At 47.1% G+C, this 20,851-nt stretch overlaps 1 protein-coding gene across 4 annotated transcripts in view; it reads right to left on the bottom strand.

Annotated features, from left to right (window-relative positions):
* Window positions 1–20,851, bottom strand: part of GTF3C1 (general transcription factor IIIC subunit 1) — a 2,559,884-nt gene that overhangs the window by 1,485,485 nt on the left and 1,053,548 nt on the right. For all 4 annotated transcript variants that reach the window (XM_078662887.1, XM_078662886.1, XM_078662885.1 and 1 more), the window contains exon 16: window positions 9,340–9,485. In XM_078662887.1, the coding sequence (XP_078519013.1) occupies window positions 9,340–9,485 (146 nt within the window). The remainder of the gene's footprint in view (window positions 1–9,339; window positions 9,486–20,851) is intronic.

The raw sequence follows: 20,851 nt of genomic DNA, 5'->3' as shown, positions 1-20,851 counted from the left end.
AAGAGTTTACTTAATGATTAAGTGAATTCTTCCTTTTAATTTTCTCCCTTTTGAAAGTTGTTTATTTGCAAACAGCAGGTATCTTGATCCCAGTTGCTGGTAGACACAGTGCCATCTTTATAACTGAAAAATAGTAATTTTCTTTTAAATGGGTGAAATTTAAAGTGAAGAAAAAGGTTTCTATGAAACATTGTCTTAATGTTTTTCTCAACTTTCAATTAATTCAATTCGGTCCTAATGTTTTATAAACATATTTCTTCATTTTAAATTCCTCCAATTTAAACAAATTACTGTATTTTCCTGTTATAAATATGGCAGCAGGTCTACGGGCCACAGGGAGTAATACATCTTCTCTTTGTAAAGACACTTTGACATGGGACAAAATGATGAGTTTTATATAATTTAGGTTTTGAGAGCTTAAGCTTTTGCTTTATGGAGGTTAGTGGTTCCCCACACCTTTGAGCATCGTTGACTTAATTCCTTGAAGAAATATAACTTAGTGCAAATCAACCGCGAGGCGCCAAAATCCCTTTACAAATTACCACGTTCCTTGGCCTTCAGAGTTTTATATAATGCATATTAACAAAGTTGACTCTTCAGTTGCATTTTTCCCATTTCAAAGTGTCATTTATACACAGCAGGTATCTTTTTAACTGAAAAATACAGCCGCTGGGGGGCGCGGCCATGGGAGCAATGGAGTGAGATGTGCATTTGGTGAGCTCTGTCTCCCTGTGGTCAGCTGCACAGAAAATACACACTGGAGCAGCGCACGCGACCTGAAGTGCTTGTGGAGACTCCCGGAGTATGTAGGGACATACCTGTATGATGCTCTTGCCCCGGCTGGTTGGAGTCCCTGCGACTGGCAGCTGAGAGCGGCGAACTTCGACCGCCATTTTGTGACCGCAGCCCAGAGTCAGTGATTGGGCCCGGGAGGGTGTCGGCAGGCTTCCGCGACCACAGAGACGATTGGGAACCAGCTGAGACGCCCCGGTGGCTGAACTGTACTACCACCGGAGCGGCTGATTTGATCCTGGGGAACATTGCAAGACATTCTGGCGCACGCGGTCTCAGGCCAGGTACGGGAGGCGCCGGTGCCCTCCCCTATCGTAATGTCAGGAGCGGCTCAATTAAAAGCCTGGTGATGCCGCTCCGAGAACGGGTCGCAGCACTGCCTGGGTGGTGCTACTGTACCCGGAACTACTACAGAGGGGATTAGTGCCCGTCGTTCCAGAACAGGTGCGGGCTGCGCTCCAGTTCCCTCCCCCACCGTGAGAGACGTTGCTGTATGGTGCCCCTGGGATAGATCTGCGCCTGTCTCCCCGGAGGGGATTGCCAGAGGTGCTGGGACCTGCCCCTGGGAACTGCGAGTGCGAGTCGGATTGACACGCCTGGCTTGAAGCAGAATCCACTAATGGAGTCCCGGGGGCCACCATTTTGAGACCAGAACTTGGGGTCTCCGGTGCCTGCCACGGCCTCCACAGAGGCCACCTGGACATCCGCCTGAGCCGGTAGGCAACACCAAGCATCCCTGGCATTGAACCCACTGGGAGGAATTCGGCGATTACCCCTGCACAGGCACCAGTGATAAGCCGAGGCCCTCTCCTGTTGCGCAGCACAGTAATGAACTTGGGGAGTATATCGGGAGTTAGTTCGCGCCTGCTCCTCTAGGGGGCCCCTGTCGGATGGGGGTGCTGAGGGGCGTGACGGCCACCGCTGGAGGTGCTGGGGTAGGTAGCACTGCACAGAAGCCTACTTTTCAGGAGGGATCTCTCCTAAACAGTGGGATAAGCTATGGCAGGACATCCCCAAAACGTATTGTAGCCTTACCTCTCGTGAGACCGCATATAAGCTAATGCTCCAATGGTACTACATGCCTTCCTGTCTTGCTAGTATCTATCGCACAACCTCCAACCTCTGCTGGCGTTGTGGGAAGGAGGAAGGCACTTTATATCACATATGGTGGTCTTGCCAGGTGATATCCACCTTTTGAAAGGAGGTCCTGGGGCACTTCAAGGGCGTTGTGGGGTACCAGATCCCACATCTGCAACAAATGGCAATACTAGGCAAACGTCCTTCTACACTGGCGGCAATGACCGGGGCGGACTGGGCACTCATAAGCCACTTACGCCTAGCAGAGCGCCAGTTTATAGCGTGTACAAGGAAACAAACCTCAGTGGCCGCAGTAGCCCAATGGTTCGCCAACGTTTGGCACATATTGGCAATGGAGAGACTCTCATAATATCGCAAATACTGAAAGGAAATTCCAACACGTCTGGCAGCCACTGATCTCCTACTTAATGCGCATTGAGTTCCCATTGCTTTAGCCCCCCCCGAGGCTCAGGGCCCTTCAACTCTTTTTCGGCGATTGACCGACACCTTCACTAAGCCCCCGTGAATGGTTCCGGAGGCCCCGGTCATTGACTTCCCCCCCCTCCCCCAATCCACCCCCCACGTCTTAGTGCATGGAACACACTGGACGTCCCATGCCTCATACCATGCTGCAGCTTATGCCGCCTCTGTTTATTTGTTGTTACTGGTTTTTCTCTTTTTCTTTTCTCTTAATGTCACCCTGGTCATAGGAACACACACGTATTCCTTCACATAGTACATCTGGCACAGTGGGCTGACAAGCCTATCAAGGGATGGATGTGGGAAGATAGACCCGTTGGGGTGCGATCACGCTTCTCGACCCCTCACTCTTGCTCGCACCTTCCCGGGGCCCCTGAACTTACATGTTCCTGACTATACTACATAATCCAATGCCTCGCTCAGCTGGAAGGCCCTTCTGCAGCTTGTTTAGCCTGTGTACAATATTTGACTCTACGCGGCCAGCCTGAAGTGGTTGTAGGCGAGTTGTTGTGCATTCATATACTGATTTTTCCAGATGACTCAGTCTCTACACTGCGGCCCGGCCAGGGTTGTAGGCATCACACTGTATTCACTATTGATTGCCTTTAACAAAGGTTTTTGAAACTGAAAAAAAATAAAAATACAGCTGCTTTATTTCCAAATATTAAAAATAAAATGGCTGTATGTTTGTGTTATAGCGAAAGGTATGTTCTGTGCCTCAGGTACATACGACACAGGCTCTGTCACCCATTCACATATCCTATTGGTCCACACACATGTTCATACATAACCACATACATGCATTCACTGACGCACATGGTCGCCCTATCATAGTACCCGTAGTCACAGTATTTTGTTTAAATCATAGTATCTGGTTCCATGGACTATAGGTTTAAAGTCAATGAAGCTGGAGAGAGGGTGTCTGGTAACAATGGGTGAGTTACTTGGCCTTCAGTAGCTCAGGAATATTTTCACTGATCAGCAGTAGCTTCACTAAAGAAAAGGTTGGAGATCCTTGCTCTAGAGGGAGACCTGACTGTGGAGGAAATAGCGAGTGCAATATGGGACCTTCACTCCGGTAAAGCGTTGGCGCTGAACGGCCTGATGGTAGAGTTCTATAAATGCATGACAGATGAGAATGCAGAACATATGTGGACTATGTTCCACACTGTACAGGCAGAGAGCTGTCTACCTAAATACCAAAGGACTGCAACTATTGTCTTAATTCCAAAAAACGGAAGAACCACCAACGGAGTGTGGGTCATATAGACTCCTCTCTGTACTCAACTATGGACAAATAGTGAGAAGGTTGACACATAGGAGCAAGGGGCTAGAACAGAACCGTTTTCAGTGCTTTCCTAAACTGCAGATGGTCTGAGCACTGCCTCAATGAAATGGGGAGTGGAGTAGAATAAAGAGGTGCCAAATATGTAGGAGAGTAGGGTCTGCTTCCTATGGTCACCCTCACTTTTTGCTGTGATTTTCCGGTTTTTCAACTTTAGTGTGGCTGTAGGCCTGCCAATCAGACCCACAGCCCAGCTGTTCTCCCTCTAAATTGATACCATGTACTTTAGGTACATACCAGATTGGGTATTGGGTCACCTTTGTGAGTCCCTGTATAGTGTACCATAGGTAACCAGGGCATAGGTGCATCCAAGGCCTACCAGGGGCTGCAGCATGTATTATGCCACCCCTGGCTGGCCCTCCAAACTGACACAACAGGCTGATCACTCAGCTTGGGGAAGGTGGTGTAATCACCCCTTACTTAGATATAGTATATCTATATCTACCTGTACATATAGACACATATGCACCTATACGTCACTCCTATTGTAGGCCTCGACAATCCTGGAGGCAGAGTGCTTGGTTTTATGTGAGAGGGTGCCCTAGCATGAGCGGAGCTCCTCTCCAGCTTTCGGAACCATCTCCTTATAGCTGTTCTATGATCTAGACATACCATATACTCTTAAGTGCATTATAATCCTCGTGGTTAATGCCAACTTTGGTTTGGCTTTATCCAAACATGTCGTGGAAGGTGTCAAACACTTTGGAATACTACCCCCGCCAATTCTGGCGGCGGGGGTAGCATTCCACCCGTCTAGAGGGAAAAGACATGTATGTTACTGCTTTACCCGATTAAAGTTAAACAAAGGCCCAGCATCACAAAATGGATGCTGCTGCCACAGACACAAGTCTGACCTACTACTGCTGGACGAAAATCCGGCAGGGGAGGCCTGGACAATAGGTTTCCTGTCCAGGGAGGTGCCAGCACCTCCCCAGACAGGCAGATGTGTATTGGGACAGGGAAGGCTGCATCAGCATCAGCAGATGCTTTTTGAGACACTGCCTGGGAACACGGAAGACATTTCCCTTGTGGTCAAGGAGTGAACACCCTGTGCACACAGGGACCACTAGTAACTTGCTGGTCTGCTTTGTCGATGCTCCCGCCGGAACCCGAAGACTCAGCGACACAGGAACTGGACTCTCAGACTTCTCTAACTCCGACACACATCCACAGCAAAGCTGAGACCCGTGGCGGATATGAGAGACGTGGGACCGGACACCCTGGACATCCTGCATTTTGCTAACTGCTCGACTACCGAAGTACCCTCGCAGTTGTGCATTGGGGTACGAGAAGCCCCAGACCCGAGCGCCATTTGCACCGAAGCTCAGCCCTCCACACTCCACGAGTGCAGCGTGGGGCCCGCTCTTGTATTTCAGCTCGACGCGTCTTCCCGGTTCCTTGCCAGTTGACTAGTGAGCCCCCTGAAGACTTTTCTTTCGAACTAAACTGCTTTCCTGGTTGCTCCAGGCTTGCTCCAGCTTCCCTTCAAAGGAGAAGCGCCACAGTCCTTGCTGGTCTGCAAAAGAGCCAATCTCGACATCCTGCGTGGGTTGCGGTTGCCAAGGCTTGTTGGGTCCAATCCGGATACAGACACCGCAGTCAACTAGATCCTTTCGTGGGACAGCTCGAATCCAGCACCTGGTCATCGTCGATGCCTCCTGGACCTCGTGACTGAAGAGACAAGCTCACCTTCTTCACCTTCAAGCACACGACTTGGCCTGGTTCCTTCCTTGTCACTAGCTAGTGACACAGACTCTGTCCCCTCTGCTTTTAGGTTCTTCACATCACCGATCCACCCTTGGATCCACCCGGACACTTCCTCTGGTCGCCTGCAGCACTTCTTTGCAGATCTCCATAGAAAACGACCACGAAACCAGACACCAAAAGGCACCCGGCTTCCCTGGGTGAGGTAACACGAGTACTCCGGTGCTTCCGTGTGTCTCGACCCTCGAAGTGTCATAGTCTAAAGGGGTTTTGTCGTAGTCCATCCGGAAGTGCCCTTAAACAGTAACTTTGTAACTTCTTTGTTTTCCATTATAAGTCAATGGTAACTCGTGACTGTGTTTAGACACTGCACGCGTCTCCCGTGGGCCTCCTACTTCCTAACCTTTGGTTGTTTAGTGTAGTCCCAGCGATTCTACAGGCCCTAGGCCTGCTGTCTAACTCTCACATGGTTCTTATACCACTTCCTTAGTATATGGTTTGTGAGGCCCCTAGGGCATAACTATTTGTGCAAGTTATCGTATTCTAATTGAGTAACTTGTGATGTACTTTTACCTCTGACCTCATAAAGAGTGCAGAGGGGTTGTGTTTAGAATAAATACATATATATTTGATATATACCTTGTGTAGTGTCCTTTCATTTGGTATTCAAGGGATTATAATTTGTCAAACAGCTTGCTTCACATGCTCTCTGAAGTCTTAGCCTATGACTGCTGGTCCATGCTACCACTAGGATAGCTTGTCTATAAGGTTGACTTCACAACCACCATCAATAAGGGTCGATTAGACTGGTGCAAGGTGCCCACTAGAATAGTGGACATGATATGCCAGGCTAACTTCTCACAAAATATGAAAGGCTTTACCCCCGCGTCCTTGACTTCTTGATCTTCGGTATCTTAAGGAGGGATTTTGAGCCAGAACTGAGGTCCCTGTGGGGAATGTAACAGTGGAGTTTCTCTGCTAAATAAATAGGTCCTTTACCCCACACTGCTTTGTGAGTAATACAACAGACTTTAAATGTTATTCGTTTGCGTACAGGCAGCCAGTGGGGCTTTTGAAGAAGGGGGAGTGAGGCAGTTCGATAAGGGGCGATCAGCGTTAGGTGGGCCGCCGTATTCTGTACCACCTTTAGGCGATTCAGAGAAGACTCATTGGTTGCAATCAGCAAAGCGTTACATTAATCCAGTCTGCTCAGCACTAGAGCCTGGATAAGAGACTTCTTTATAGATTCAGGAAGGAAAGGGAAGACTCTTCTTAACAAGCTAGACATGTGGAAGCACGATCCAATCGTATGGGTCACATGCTCCTTTATGGTTAGGGTAAGCTCAATACGAACCCCTAAGTTCTTTACCATTGTCTTTGGTGCTGGTACAGTCTCTTGCTCTCTAGGCCACCACTTTGGGGTCAACAACAGTGGAGCCTCTCCAAACAGCATGACGTCAGTCTTTCCGGCGTTTAGTTGTAAAAAGTTGTTACGCATTCACTGAGAGATTACCAGCATGCCGGAGGAGAAGGTAGCTTGAGCCGTCAGTGGGGATTACTTAAAGGAAAAGTTGGGTGTCATCTGCATAAGATATCGGGATGAAACCATAGTTCCTTAGAAGAGTGGCCAAGGGAGCAATATAGATGTTGAATATGGTAGGGTTTAAACAAGACCCCTGGGGCACTCCCTTGATCAGTTCTTTGGACTTAGATCGATATGGTCCCAGGTTCACAGTCTGGGAGCGATTTGTGAGGTAATTTGTCATCCGTTGCAGTGCTACACCACCAATACCAGATTCCTCCAGTCTCCTGAGCAAGATCTGATGGTTAACCGTATTGAATGCGGCGGAGAGATCTAATAACACCAGGAGAGTGGAATGACTGCTGCCAAGCGCTAGCCTGATGTTATCTGTGACAGCCACCAAGGCAGTTTCGGTGCTATTTTTCGTCCGAAAGCTTGATTGTGAGGGGTCAAGGCAACCTGCCGCTTCAATATGGTGTGACAAAGGTTTGTTAATGTGCTTTTCCAGCAGTTTACTCATGAGAGGTAAACGTGATTTGACATAGATTGGAAAGGTCTTCCATGGATGCTCTGGTGTTTTTCCGAATTGGGATAATCTGTGCGGCCTCCCATGCCAAAGTCAACTGTTCTTCCTTCAGTGATAGGTTAAGTTGGGAGCAAATTGGAGCTAACAACTCTTTGACCAGAGAGGAGCAAGAAAGAAACCTGTATCACAATATTTAAAGATACTTTCCATTATTAATAGATTCTAAAACCATTGAGAAAGGTTAGTCCCCTGAAGGCAAGTAACCACGCACATTTCCAAAGAGGATGCAAACACGTGTGCAGTTCTCTGCGTGCATTGCAGGGTGTAGGGTAACCATACGTCCCGTATTTTCCCTGGACAGACGGTTGTCAGAGGACTGTCTTGGCGTCCAGGTGCTTTTTTCATTTTTAGTCTTACTTTTAGGTCGGACCTGTCCTGAATTTTGCTTTTCAAAATCTGGTCACCCTAATTTGTTAATCACAGTGTCTGTGCCTATTCGTCTGTTTTTGTGCGTGTGTATGATGTCAGAGTAGTTGCAAGTGTAGGTGTGTGGTTTTTACTTCAGTTGCTGTTAACATTTAGGGGTATTTCTGTCTTCGAGTGTGTAAGTTGGTAATTGTTTGTGATCACTTGCCTTGAATTGTTAAAAAGTGCTTGTCGCTAATGGCACCATCTGAACAAGTGTTTAGTCTGTTGTCTTGTGGCACACTCAAAACAAACAGCACAGGCGCATAAACATTTGCTTACATGGCTGAAACCTAGAAAAGTATACAAAAAGAGACGGATGGAATGCTTAAATTAATCTCAGCCAATAGTAAATACTCGGGCCACATCCCATGCTCACTGTACCATAATGGAATCAAGCTGCACTTAGCGGATGAGCCCTTATCATGGTGAAAAAGTTCCTAGGTTGCTTGTATTCCGGTTCTAGGAGGACCTGATTGTGAAAATCGGGCTTGACTATTTCCATGAGAAGCAGAGTGAAGGCCCATTTGTATATGGGTGGGTCCAAACTGGGGTGGCATGGTAGACATTAAACAATGGATTGGGATGCGGGCCATAGCAAATGCCGGTGTCAGATTAATTCAAGCAGTCCATCCATCACCTTGTTGATGTTGCGGACAAAACCAACGAAAAGGCACCTTAAGATTGTAATGTCGATATACAACTTTCAAACTTAATGTTAGCTATGTCAAAATCCATGATAAAAATAAACGATACAAATTTTTAGACTGTGTGTCTAACTTTATGTTTGTCATCAGTGTTCCCCAAATTTGGTGCTTTCAGTCAAGGGTGGGGACAACGTTTTTATGGGTGCAAAAGCAAGATTGTCTATGAAGCGAGGCTTCTCCCTAGAGTTCAGAGGTGTGACTTAGTGTTCACCTTAATTTACACATGCAATGGCAGTGTGAACCTCATCAGCGACCTAACCAATACAGGATGCCGGCAAAGAGTATTCACAGATATTAAAATATCTACTGTTCCACCAAAAAGCCAATAAGTATTTTCTAAATTCCGTCTGCAAGTAACTAATTCTGTGCAAAAGTTGTTTTGGTATCAATAGATGGTCAAAATATTTTTTTCAAGTTGTGATGTATTTAACTAGCTAGCTATTCAAGTTATTTTTTTTTTTCATTGTGCACTATGTTGGGAGTGCCTGGGATGATTTAGGCTTTTTTATGAGACCACTAAAAACCTCTGCTTTAGGGTCATTACATGCGAATCAATGGTTACAGGCCTATGGACATTCAAAAGCAATGCAATGTCTATGCGTACGATACCCATGTAAAATATCTATTTAGTTCATGAATTTGAAAGGGGTTCTATGCACACCAACAGTTTCATTAACATTTTAAAGGTACAATGAAGAGATAATTAAAAAAGAAACTATACCTTGTAGCTGACTTGCACAATTTGAATGAAAATTGAAAGTGGCAAACACAGGAGAATATCACTGACAAGAGCCCAGCCATATCCAAACTCTCTGTGTAAGGGAACAGGTGGAACATATCTTTTCCAAGATGCATCATCTACATATACTGGAGACACAAAAATATTAGTAAACATTTTAAACAGTTTCACACTTCAAAAAACAATTTGCAATCACAGAAATTTCAACTATTAGTGAAAGGGTCCAATGCAAGCAAATTAATTGACAGAATGCGATCCCAACATTACTCATTCAAGTGTATTATGATCATCTTCTCTTGCTATTTAAATTGGGTGAGGACCTGCAAAATTCAGAGCAAATTACTAATGAAGTCAGTCAGGTGAGCATTTAGGAAGATTCTGTCCTTGAGATACCTGACACACAATTTTGCCTCATCAAATGTTACTGTGCACATGGTTTACGGGGATGTTCCTCTGCACTAAGTGCCGGACTGCATGGGAATCTAGTATCCTGACTTTGACTTCAGCCGTGGCATTACGTTAATGTAGAGAGTGCTTAGATGGATAGGCCTGATTCTAGCTATGTGAGGCCCGGAAGCTGTCCTGTGACCTGGACAGGAACACAATCATGCCCTCCTAGTGGAATGAGAACTACTCTCCCTGCCTGTATTTTGCACAGAGCAGTAGCGTTAGTATATCATGTGCTGTCAATTTATCGTTTGACAGACCCTTTTGTCTGAATGACAATGATTCCTACTGATAGGTAAAGTTCTACTATCATTGACATCCTGTGTGTAGTCTATGTGCTGTTAGCATGTGATACCTGTATGGAAGTGCTCGTGGCCTACTGTGAACTGCAGGTATCATCGGTGAACTCGCATTACCGGGATGTGGAAGTAAGCATCCTGCAAGTCCAGCGCTACCATCCAGTCTTGTGGTTCGAGAGCAGACAAGACCTGAGCCAAAGTGAGCATCTTGAACTTCTCTTGGCGGAGGAAGCAATTGACGTCCTGGAGGTCCAAGATAGGACGCAGGCCCTTGTCCTTCTTTGGCACCAGAAAGTAGTGGGAATAACAACCACGACCTACTTCTGGCGTCCGAACACGCTCAATGGCCCCCTTGGCTAAGAGGGCCGCAACTTCCTGCTGAAGAAGCACCAAGCGATCCCCCGAAATGCGGAGGTACTGAGGTGGCATGGCTGGAAGTGTAGTCTTGAAGGGGAGGGAGTAGCCCCTTTGGACTATCTCTAAAACCCACCGGTCTGATGCGATGGTGCGACAGTGGGGGAGGTGATGGCAAAGCCTGCCGCCCACTGCCGTTTGATGGGCCTGAAAGTTCGGACTAGGAAGGTTTAGAGGCAGTAGTGGCCGGGGTGGAGGTGGACTGACAAGCCCGCTGGCCCCTTGGTCTGCCACGGCTCAACCCGTGTCCATACTGGGATTGGTGCTGCACAGGCTTGTGGCTCTGTTGCGAACGCTGCAGGCGCCCCTACCAGTGCCACAAAAAGAGCGAAAAGCAAAAGGCGGAGGAGGGCGGATTGCAGAGAGTCCCAAGGACTTAGTCGTAGCCCGCAAGTCCTTAAACCGTTCCAACGCGCTGTCTGCTTTGTCGCCGAAGAGGCGACGGCCATCAAAGGACATGTCCATGCATGTGAAAAGGTAAAAGGGACTGCATCGGCCACAGGTGTTCTGGAGGAGGGTGGGTGCATTTGAATCTACAGTACTACATGCCATGAGCTGAATCTTACAAATAGGTAGCATACTTCTATTAAGGCATGTGTAGCTGTAAATACACATGCTTTGCATAGACTGTAAAGTAGTGCCCTCCAAGAGCAGTGGCAAACTTGTGGGTGTTGCAGTTGTTTGGAAAAGTGTATGTAGCACTGCCTGACCTACATTAGGTTGTTTGAATGTTAAAGCGTCCACACAAAAATGTTTGGTGAAAGTGTGTGGTGTAGATTATGTAGCGGAGACATGCGTGAACTCTCGATGAATGGCGATAGGAACAAATTTAGGGTGTCCTTTCTGCAAAGAGTTATCTCGACAATAGCATTTGAATTATTCCGGAGAAACTGACGAGCTTCGATTTTTGATGACAGACTGTTTATTACTACCTTACCCTACAGATACCTCTCAGGAGAGAGTATACTACGAAAGGGAGTAACAATAATAGAGGGAGAAACTCACACTTGGGAAATCAAGATAAAAAATGGTGTTCCGTGATAAGACATTTAAGTGGATATGAAGTTGATGCTGCTCCGATTGGAACTTTGAAGGATCTTTTTCTTTCTTCTCATCTTAGGAATTTGCGAGAACTCTGTGGTACAAATAACAACCATATTGAAGAAGGTCTGTAATGTGAAATTGTGATAGGCTACAGCAACGTTTTTAGTGGAGAAAAACCAGGGTGTAGAGAACCATCTTTGATAATCTGGCGGGTCCTGAAGAAGGTGGCTCTCACTGCTATCTATTGCCACCGAAACGCGTCAACCAAGTCTATATTAAATCCTACACTTTGTAGTGACCCTGTCAGTGGGCATTAGACAAGAACCAACATAACACGATAACTTGCACAGATACTTTGTGGTAAGAATGTGTGTGTAGTATGTATGCGTAGTTTGACTGTTGCTTGTTTTCTGCCTGGTTGTATATAGATCATTAAATGAACTTATGAATTACTCTTCATGTTACTAAAATGTATAGATAGAGAATGATCTTTGTACTTTGTCAATGATAACAATGTTTATAAAGATATAGCGAAGAGAAAAATAATTTAAACAGAAAAATAAAAAAAGAGAATGGAAATAAAAAATATGTAATTCAGGGCTGAGCTAGTCACAACGCACGATTGTTATTTTGCTGAGAATGTGGGCTCTGTTTCCTCTCCAAGTTTGCTCTGGGAGGCTTACAAAACTGTCATTCGTGGCCAGGCCCTCTCGTTGATTGGTGGCGTGAAGTGGGCTAACCGTGCTGAGGTGGTTCGCCTCGAGGGAGAGGTCGCGGCTTTGGAAGGGAACTTGGAATCTGGGGTCACCGCTGAGGGGCTACACTTGTTGGAGCTGAAACAATATGACTACAGGGCTTTGGTTACGGACGCAGCTAAGGAAATGGGCAGGGACCAGCAGGGCCGCCTGTACGATGTGGGTGATAAAGCTGGGAAGCTGCTTGCTTGGCTGGATAAGAGGGAGAACGCAAGTCGAGTCGTCCCTGTGATTGTTGCGGAGAATGGTGAGTGTTATACTGACCCTGCTGATGTGGTTACATGTTTTGCTGACTACTTCCGCGAGGTATATTCCCCGGTGTCTGATCGATCTGAGCAGGATTCCCACTTGCTATTGCGGGATATCGCACTTCCCCGATTGTCTGACATTGATAGGGATGCGCTAGATGCGCCGCCTAGTGTGGAGGAGATCGCCACTGCCATCCGTTCGGTCCGATCCGGCAAGGCATCGGGCCCTAATGGACTCCCCATTGAGCTCTATAAACTGCGTCCGGACACGCTGGCCCCGCACCTACGCTCGATGTTTCTCGAGTCTTTGGAGGTGGGCTCCCTCCCGCCGGACCAGAGACTGGCCTCTATAGTCGTCATCCACAAGGATGGAAAACCTCGGGATCGCTGTGCCTCTTTTAGACCCATTTCGTTGATTAATGCTGAGCCTAAAATCCTGGCCAAACTGCTGGCGACGCGTTTGGCGACTGTCATTGGGGACCTTGTTCACCCTGACCAGTCCGGCTTTATATCGCACCGCAACACGGCACTTAACCTCCGAAGATTGCACGGCGTCTTGGCGCGAGCCGAGACGCTGCGTGAGCCCGCCATCTTGGCGTCCTTGGACGCTACGATGGCGTTTGATACTATAGAATGGCCATATTTGTGGGCGGTTCTTGCAAAGTTTGGTTTTGGTCCGGACTTCGTTCGGTGGGTCAGGTTGCTTTATACCGATCCCATCGCTCAGGTGGTGGTCAATGGTCGGGTCTCTGCTCCCTTTGCATTGGGCAGGGGAACGCGACAGGGCTGTCCTCTGTCCCCTTTGTTGTTTGCTCTTGCCTTGGAACCACTGGCGGCTTGGTTGAGGTGGGAACCGTCCCTGAAGGGCATTAGATGGAACTCGGAGTTTGAGGACCGTGTATCTCTCTATGCGGATGATATTCTGCTGTATCTCACATCTCCCCGTAAATCCCTCATTGTACTGTTTGATGTCTTGACGTCCTTTCGTAAAAATTCGGGTCTTATCATTAATTGGTCGAAGTCCTGTATATACGTCCTGTCGGGAGACGCTCCTCTTTTGCCCAGTGGGTGCCCCATCGCGATTGCGCGTGATGGATTTCGATACCTGGGCATTTTTATCACTCTGAAGCCTGAACTGCGGTTTGACCGGAACTTGTTGCCCCCTCTTCAGCGCCTTCGGGCAGATGTTGTTGCTTGGGGGAAACTTCCTCTCTCTCCACTGGGTAGAGCGGCATTGTTCAAGATGGTGTCGCTGCCCCGCTTCCTCTATGCGTTGCAGAACGCACTTGACATAGTCCCGGCCAAATATTTCCGTGAGATTGAGAACCTACAGAGACAATTGGTGTGGGGGGGTAGATCCCGAATTGCCATTGCTAAACTGACGCTCCCGTGGTATGACGGGGGAATTGCCTTACCTGATATCCGTCGCTATTATTGGGCGTCTCAATTGGGGGCGATAAATCACTGTATGTACGGCCCTTCACCGAACCCAGCCTTCGTGATGGATAAGTGGCTATTGCCAGGGGGTGACTATAATAGAGCCCTTTACTCCAGACTCACCCCTCGAAATGTAACGGGCCCCACTAGGACGGCTGTCCAAGTGTGGAGACATGCCTCCATGGCGCTTGGGTGGTCTGATAAATTGACTCGTGCCACCCCATTGTATGCATCTGATAGACTTGGATCTCTCTGGCAGTCGAAGGGGTTTGACAGGTGGGACTTGATAGGCATCAGTAGGGTGGATGACGTTTGGACCAAAGGGAGAATTAAAACGTTTGAGGAATTGAAAACCGAGTACGCTTTGGGCGATCGCGAATTTTTTCGTTATGCGCAGGTCCGTCACGCGGTACTCTCGGTCTTCCCTCCGGGAGTTGAGATACCGGAAGCGTCCCCGCTTGAGGATAGGGTACTGGACGGACATGTTCCTGATAGTACTATTTCGCTTATTTATAAAAAGCTCATCAACTCCAGATCCGATCTCCTGTTTCGTCTTAGAGAGGTCTGGACTAGTGATGGGCTGGAGCTTGACGACGAGGATTGGCAAGCGGCGATCTCCTCCCCTAAAGAGGTGGCTATCCCGGCGCGCCTTAGATTTGTTCAGCTCAAAATCCTACATAGAGTGTATGTGACTGGTCCCCGCTTGATACAAATGGGCTTTTCTGTGGATGGTTTGTGCCGGCGTGGCTGCGGTCTCCTGGGCACATTTCTGCATATCATTTGGGAATGCCCTGAGATAGTGCGATTCTGGACCCGTGTGCATGAGGTGATGAGTGAGGTTACGGGTGTGCGATTGATGCCGGAGGATAGGAGATGCTTGCTGAATGTGTGGGAACCGAACTACTATAATGTATCGCAGCTTCGATGGGTGACCTTGGGAAACATGATAGCCAAGAGAGACATTGCGCAACTGTGGGGTGCTCAGGGACCACCTGGGATTCGGACTTGGAAACAAAATATGGATTGGTGCATGTTCAGGGAAAAAACTGTGTATATTTCTCGTGGTACGCCCCGTAAATGGGGGAAGATATGGACTCAATGGAACTCTTACCGTGGTGATATATGTACCCCCCCTCTCCCAGACCCAGATACTGAACCTGTGTCCCCATAACCCGTCGGTTCCTCCACTTACTACTATGTACTAGACTATTTTGTGCTCCCTCTGCTCCCCCACAAGAGACTCTTTGTTTGCAGAACCCTTTTGCTCAATGGTTGACCTTTCCCGCTCACACACCACACAGTGCAACGTTATTTGTAATGATGTCTTCTCCTGTTCCTTGTTCCTTGCAAGTTGTTTGTGTTTATAAAATCAATAAAAAAGTTTCACAAAAAAAAAAAAAAATGTAATTTTGTGTTTTGTTATGCCCATGTAATAATTGAAGAGGCAAAACCCTTACAGAAATAGAGAGGTCACGAGGGAGCTTGTGTTCGTAGTTGTTGTTTCAAATTTCTTTCCCCTCTTCTCCCTGACCTGCAAATTAGTACCTTAGAGGGGGTCCCGTTACTTACATGGAGTAGATTATGTAGCTGTCTTACATACGTCCGCTATTGGAATATTGCCCAGAAGAGACATGGAAGCCTCTATTTTATAAATAGAGTGTAATCTAGGGGTGTAGGTAAAGTCCTTTTTAGCTTTGACGTAACATGTCTGCATACATTTACTTATCCATCCAAATACATGATTCGTATATGGGCTTTCGTTTGAGAGGGCGAGAAAAAACAACAAAGTTATTTGGTTTTACGTAAATCTTTGGTTCTGTCAATTTAATAAATTAGAGCTCTTTTAACATCTAGTGTATGAAGAGCCCTTTCCACAGCTGAGCCTGGTCGAGGAAAGAAAACAGGTAACAATTGATTGGTTAAGGTAGAAAGAAAAACCTACCTTTGGCAGGAATTTTGGGTTGTGGAGAAGGACCCCCTGCACAGTTGGAGGAAAAGTTCCTTTAAGATTAGTGCCCGGAACTCACTGGCATGCCTAAGTGAAGTAATGGCAATCAAAAAGGCGGTTTTATAAGACAGTAACTGGAGAGAGCTATGTAATGGATCAAATGATGGACCCATAAGTCTGGTGAGAATAATATTGAGATTCCATGAGGGAGCAAGTGGAATTACTCTAGTAAGGCCTTCCAGAAAGGCCTTAATAAGTGGCCTTTTGAACAAAGATAAGTGGTGCCTATTTTGTAGATAGGCAGCCGCCACTGCAGCTAGATGAAAGCTTATTGAAGTGAAGGACAGGCCAGAGAGCTGGAAAAGGAGAAGGTAGCAAACAATGTTTTGCACAGTTGTATTAAATGGATCAATGTGCTTATTACGGCAGTAAAATACATCTTTTCCATTTAGCTGCATAGCATGTTTTAGTGGTAGGCCTACAAGCTTCTTTGAGAATGGCCATACAATCCAGTGAGATTCAAGAAAGCTAAATCTATGACCTCAGGAGCCAAATTTGCAAAGTTGATTTCCTTTGGATTTTGAGGAGTGATTTCTCCATGGTTCTGAGTGAGAAAGTCTGGGCTGAGGTGAAGCTTCTTATGAAGAACTACGGCGGCGGGTTCAAGTAGTGTTGTGAACCAGGGTTGACGAATCCAAGTGGGAGCTACCAGATGAGGTTGAGAGACATTTGCCTGAGATTCCGAACCAGAAACGAATGAAGAGAAAAGGGCAGGAAAGTGTAGGCAAATATTCCTGACCAGTTCATCCATAGAGCATTGCCCTTGGATAGCTGGTGTGGGAACCTGGAGGTGAAGTCTGGACATTTTGCATTGTCTGCTGTTGTTAACAGGTCTATATGTGGAAACCCTCACTTGTGGAAGTCTCGGAGGAGGACTCGGGCGTGAAGTTCCCACTCATGGACTTGTTGCCACATCCCGCTGAGGAGGTAGGCAAAGTCATTGTCTGTTCTCGGGAGGTGTTCCGCTAAAGTGGATGTTGTGATGCGCTGCCCAACACCAAATGGTCTGAGATCGGTGTGATAATTGTAGAGTGTGCCCCTCCTCTGCTTTTGTACGTATTACATGGTTTCATATTGCCCGTCCGGAATGAGACAACCTTACCTATCAGGTGAGGTAGGAAAGTTTTCAATGCTAGGTGAGCAGCTTCAAGCTCTAGACAGTTTATGTGGAGACCCGGTTTGGTGTCCCAGAGACCCTGAACTGTGAGATCCTTTAGGTGAGCACCCAACCTGTAAGGGGGGCACCTGCTGTCAGAATGATTTTTGGAACATGGCCAAGGAGAGGCCGCCCTTTTAACAGGTTTTTTGCATTCCACCACTGTAAAGAGCGATGGGTGCAACTGCCTATCAACGCTAGATCCTCTAACTGATCCAGTGACTGGGACCACTGGCGTGATAGACATTCCTGCAGTGGACGCATGTCTAATCATGCATGTGGCACTATGGCAATCCATGAGGTCATCATACCCAGTAGAAGACGCATAACGGTTCTGACTCTCAGTGGTTGACTGGCTTGAAAGTGTGGTAGACGTATTTGAAAATGTTGAATCCTTGCTACATTGGGATAGGCTGTTCCCACCTGTGTGTTGAGAATAGCCCTCAGATATGGTTGAACCAGTAAAGGTTGAACATGAGAATTTTGTTCATTGATGGTGCAGGTCTATAGTGACCTGAGAGTGTTGGTTGCACAGAGGAAGGGTAGTGGCTTTGATAAGCCAGTCGTCCAGATACGGGGAGACAAGGATGTTTTGTCTGCATAGATGTGCTGCTAGAATTGCAAAGTATTTGGTGAACACACAGGTTCAGTAGTCACCCAGAATGGTAGGACTTGGAACTAATAATGTTTGCCAGCTATGATAAACCTGAGGTTTTTGTTGTGTGCTGGATGGACTGGGATGTGAAAGTAAGTGTCCTTTAACTCTAGCGCTGACGTCGCCTTACTGAAGAAATTGTATCACGCCTTGGAGGGTGACCATATGGAAATGCTTGGACATGATGTATTGATTTAAGGGACTCAGATCTAGGGTGGGCTATATTTCCTCTGGATGAGAAAGTACAGGGAGTATACCCTGATGTTGAAGAGGAAAAAGCACTATAGCTCCTTCGAGCAAGAGAGCTTGAACTTCCTATTTGAGCAGTCTTTGATGTTCCAGAGACAGTTAGTTTGTGCAAGGTGGAATGTTTAGAGGTGTGATGATGAGCATGTTACAATAACTGTGTTGGATAATGTCAAAGACCCACTGATCCGATGTTATAGATTCACAGGTGGGAAGAAACTGTTGTAATTGACACCGACCTGTGCTAAATCATCAGGGGGGGGGGGGAGAGAAGGGAGTCACTGCTTTGTGGTGGGTGAGGCACCACAGGAGGAGGCACCCCAGCCACAACCTTTGGAGTTGTTACCCCTGTAATACACTTTAAAGGGGAGTTGTGACTTTGCGCGTAATATGATGAAGAAGATGCATAGGAAGATTGCTTTTGAGCCAGCCCTACATGAGGAATGACGAAAAGAGCCACGAGGAGTGGGTATTTGGAGTGCACCCATGGACTTAGCAACCTCTGTGTCTTTATTCATCTACTCTAATGCTTGGTCACCTTGTAACCAAACAGGTGTTCCTTGTCAAAAGGAACATTCAAAGGTGTTAGCTGGACTTCTGGCTTGAAGCCAGTTATACGCAGTCAAGCATGTATGCATAACAAAACACTGGTATCGATACCCCTGGCAGCTCCATCTGCAAAGTCCAGAGCACAATAAACAAAGTTACTGGAAATGAGATTGCGCCAAGCTAAGAATTCCTGCCTTCTTTTCTTATGTTCTTCCTCGATGTAATGGAGGATTTCCTCCATTTCTTCCCAGTGGGTGCGAGTATACCTGGCTCATAGGCCTTGTGTATTTGCAATCCACCAGTGATCCACAAAGTGCACCGCTGCTACTTTCAGTGATGCATCAATTAGTTTGGAGTCTTTATCAGGAAGAGGAGGAGCGTCAGTTGTGGTTTGTGAGTTAGCCTCTTACGGGCGTTGGGTACAACTAATGAATCAGGGGGAAGTTGACCTCAGATGTTAATGGAGTCCAAGGGTGCGGCTTTGTAATTTTTGTCGACCCTGGGAGTGATAATGTGTGCTGGTGCAGAGTCTGGGTAGTCCTATGTGTACATGACAGGGTTTCAAAGAGTAAATCATCCTCTATATGAAGCAAGACCTGATAGTATGATGCAGCCCTGCTGATGAGTTCCTGATATGAGGTGGTGTCATCAGGAGGCGATGCTTTGGCAGTGTACAGGTCTGTATCTGCGCCATCCTGGGGATCAACGTCAATCTGGCCAAGGATCCAGTGGCTGTGGAGCATCATAAGAATCACCCCCCCCCATGCCCACCCGTGAACGAATGTGGGGACCCCTGCAGAGTGGTATCTAGAGAATTGCTCTGAGAATGAGGTGGGAGTGGTGGAATGAAGGTTGGAGGCAGAAGTGGTGGTGGAGAAGCAGGTGGAGGAGGGTGCAAGGGATTGGTAGCCTTGTCTGTCTTCCTCCTTTCAACAGGCACAGCAAGCCAATGTTTCTCCAAAGAAGAGTTGGCACTTTGATGGACCTGGCGCCAACACCACAATGTTTGTTAAGATGTGGCCAGTCTGATGCTGAATATATATCTGTTTCTGGTGTGCATCAACCCATTCCTGTATTTTATGACGGATGGTGCCACTGGAGTTTGGGGATACGATTTCGATGACTGTTTTGACATTTTCGATGCAAAGGATGAAGATGGTCAACTCCGTGTGGGAGCCGATGGCTTTGCTGTGCTTACGGTGCCAAGCCAGAGGGCGGGGCATCCGCAGGAGATGTTCAGTGCTGACTATGGTGTGCTGGCAGTGGTGGCCTGGGAGTCTTATGGTCGGTCAGAACTGAATATTTTTGGTGGCAAGATGGGGACGTCAGTACTCACAGTACGCTGACTTGGCGTAAGGTCCTGCATCTGGAGGTGGATCCCACAAACTGAGCAGGAGTCTTGGATGAAAAAAGCCTCATACTCAGCAGTAGAGGGCTTGTAGAGTTCATCATCCTCGAAATTCTGCTGCCCTAAGATGTCAGGTGTATCGTTGACATCTCTACGCAGCAGCTCCCTGCGACATGCCCTTCGGTTCAGTAATGTTTTCTTTGACTGAAACGATCGGCATACCTTGCAGTCTTCTTCTCTGTGGCCAGGAAACAAGCACAATTTCAGACCTGGTGAAGGTTGGTCCGCAGCTACTTAGCATGGCACCTCAGGCAGAAACGGAATGGCATCTGTTCCATCAGCAGAGCATTCTAAGGCAAAGCCAAAGAGAGAGAAAAAAACGCCTGCATCCGCCTAATCCGAAGGGCTGTTGTTCGAGTGCGTCCTTCAAGAATTTGAAACTCAAAGATGGGAACGCGTCTGTTAATACGGACGAGGGCAAGGGTGTATCACAAATCAAAAGGAGTCCGAAGCAGTCTTGAACTGGAGTGCAGTACCACATGTTCAAACCAGATGGCGGAAAGAAAACAATCCAACAGGGTTGATGCACATCATCACAAAGAGGAGGAGTCACTTTACCTTGTGACTCACAAAACGTATTAAAAGAAAAACAACTGCACACATTCGGACCCATCACTAAATGGCAGGAGGATGTGTACTCACAGCCACACAACTCGAACACTAACTTTTCCTCCATTGCCTAGTTCAAAGAAAAAAATACATGTGTCCATTGACTACCTTAAAAAGCATTATATGGCCGATTCTGTTCAGTAGACCACCTCTTACACCAGGAAGCCTTTGGAGTAGAGTCTCTCAACCTATGCCTACTCTGAAGCAGCTACCCCTAGA

Source organism: Lissotriton helveticus, chromosome 10, assembly GCF_964261635.1.
Source record: "Lissotriton helveticus chromosome 10, aLisHel1.1, whole genome shotgun sequence".
Classification (NCBI taxonomy): Eukaryota; Metazoa; Chordata; class Amphibia; order Caudata; family Salamandridae; genus Lissotriton; species Lissotriton helveticus.
Note: the sequence above shows the minus strand (reverse complement) of the source record. Positions and strands in the feature narration are given on the sequence as shown.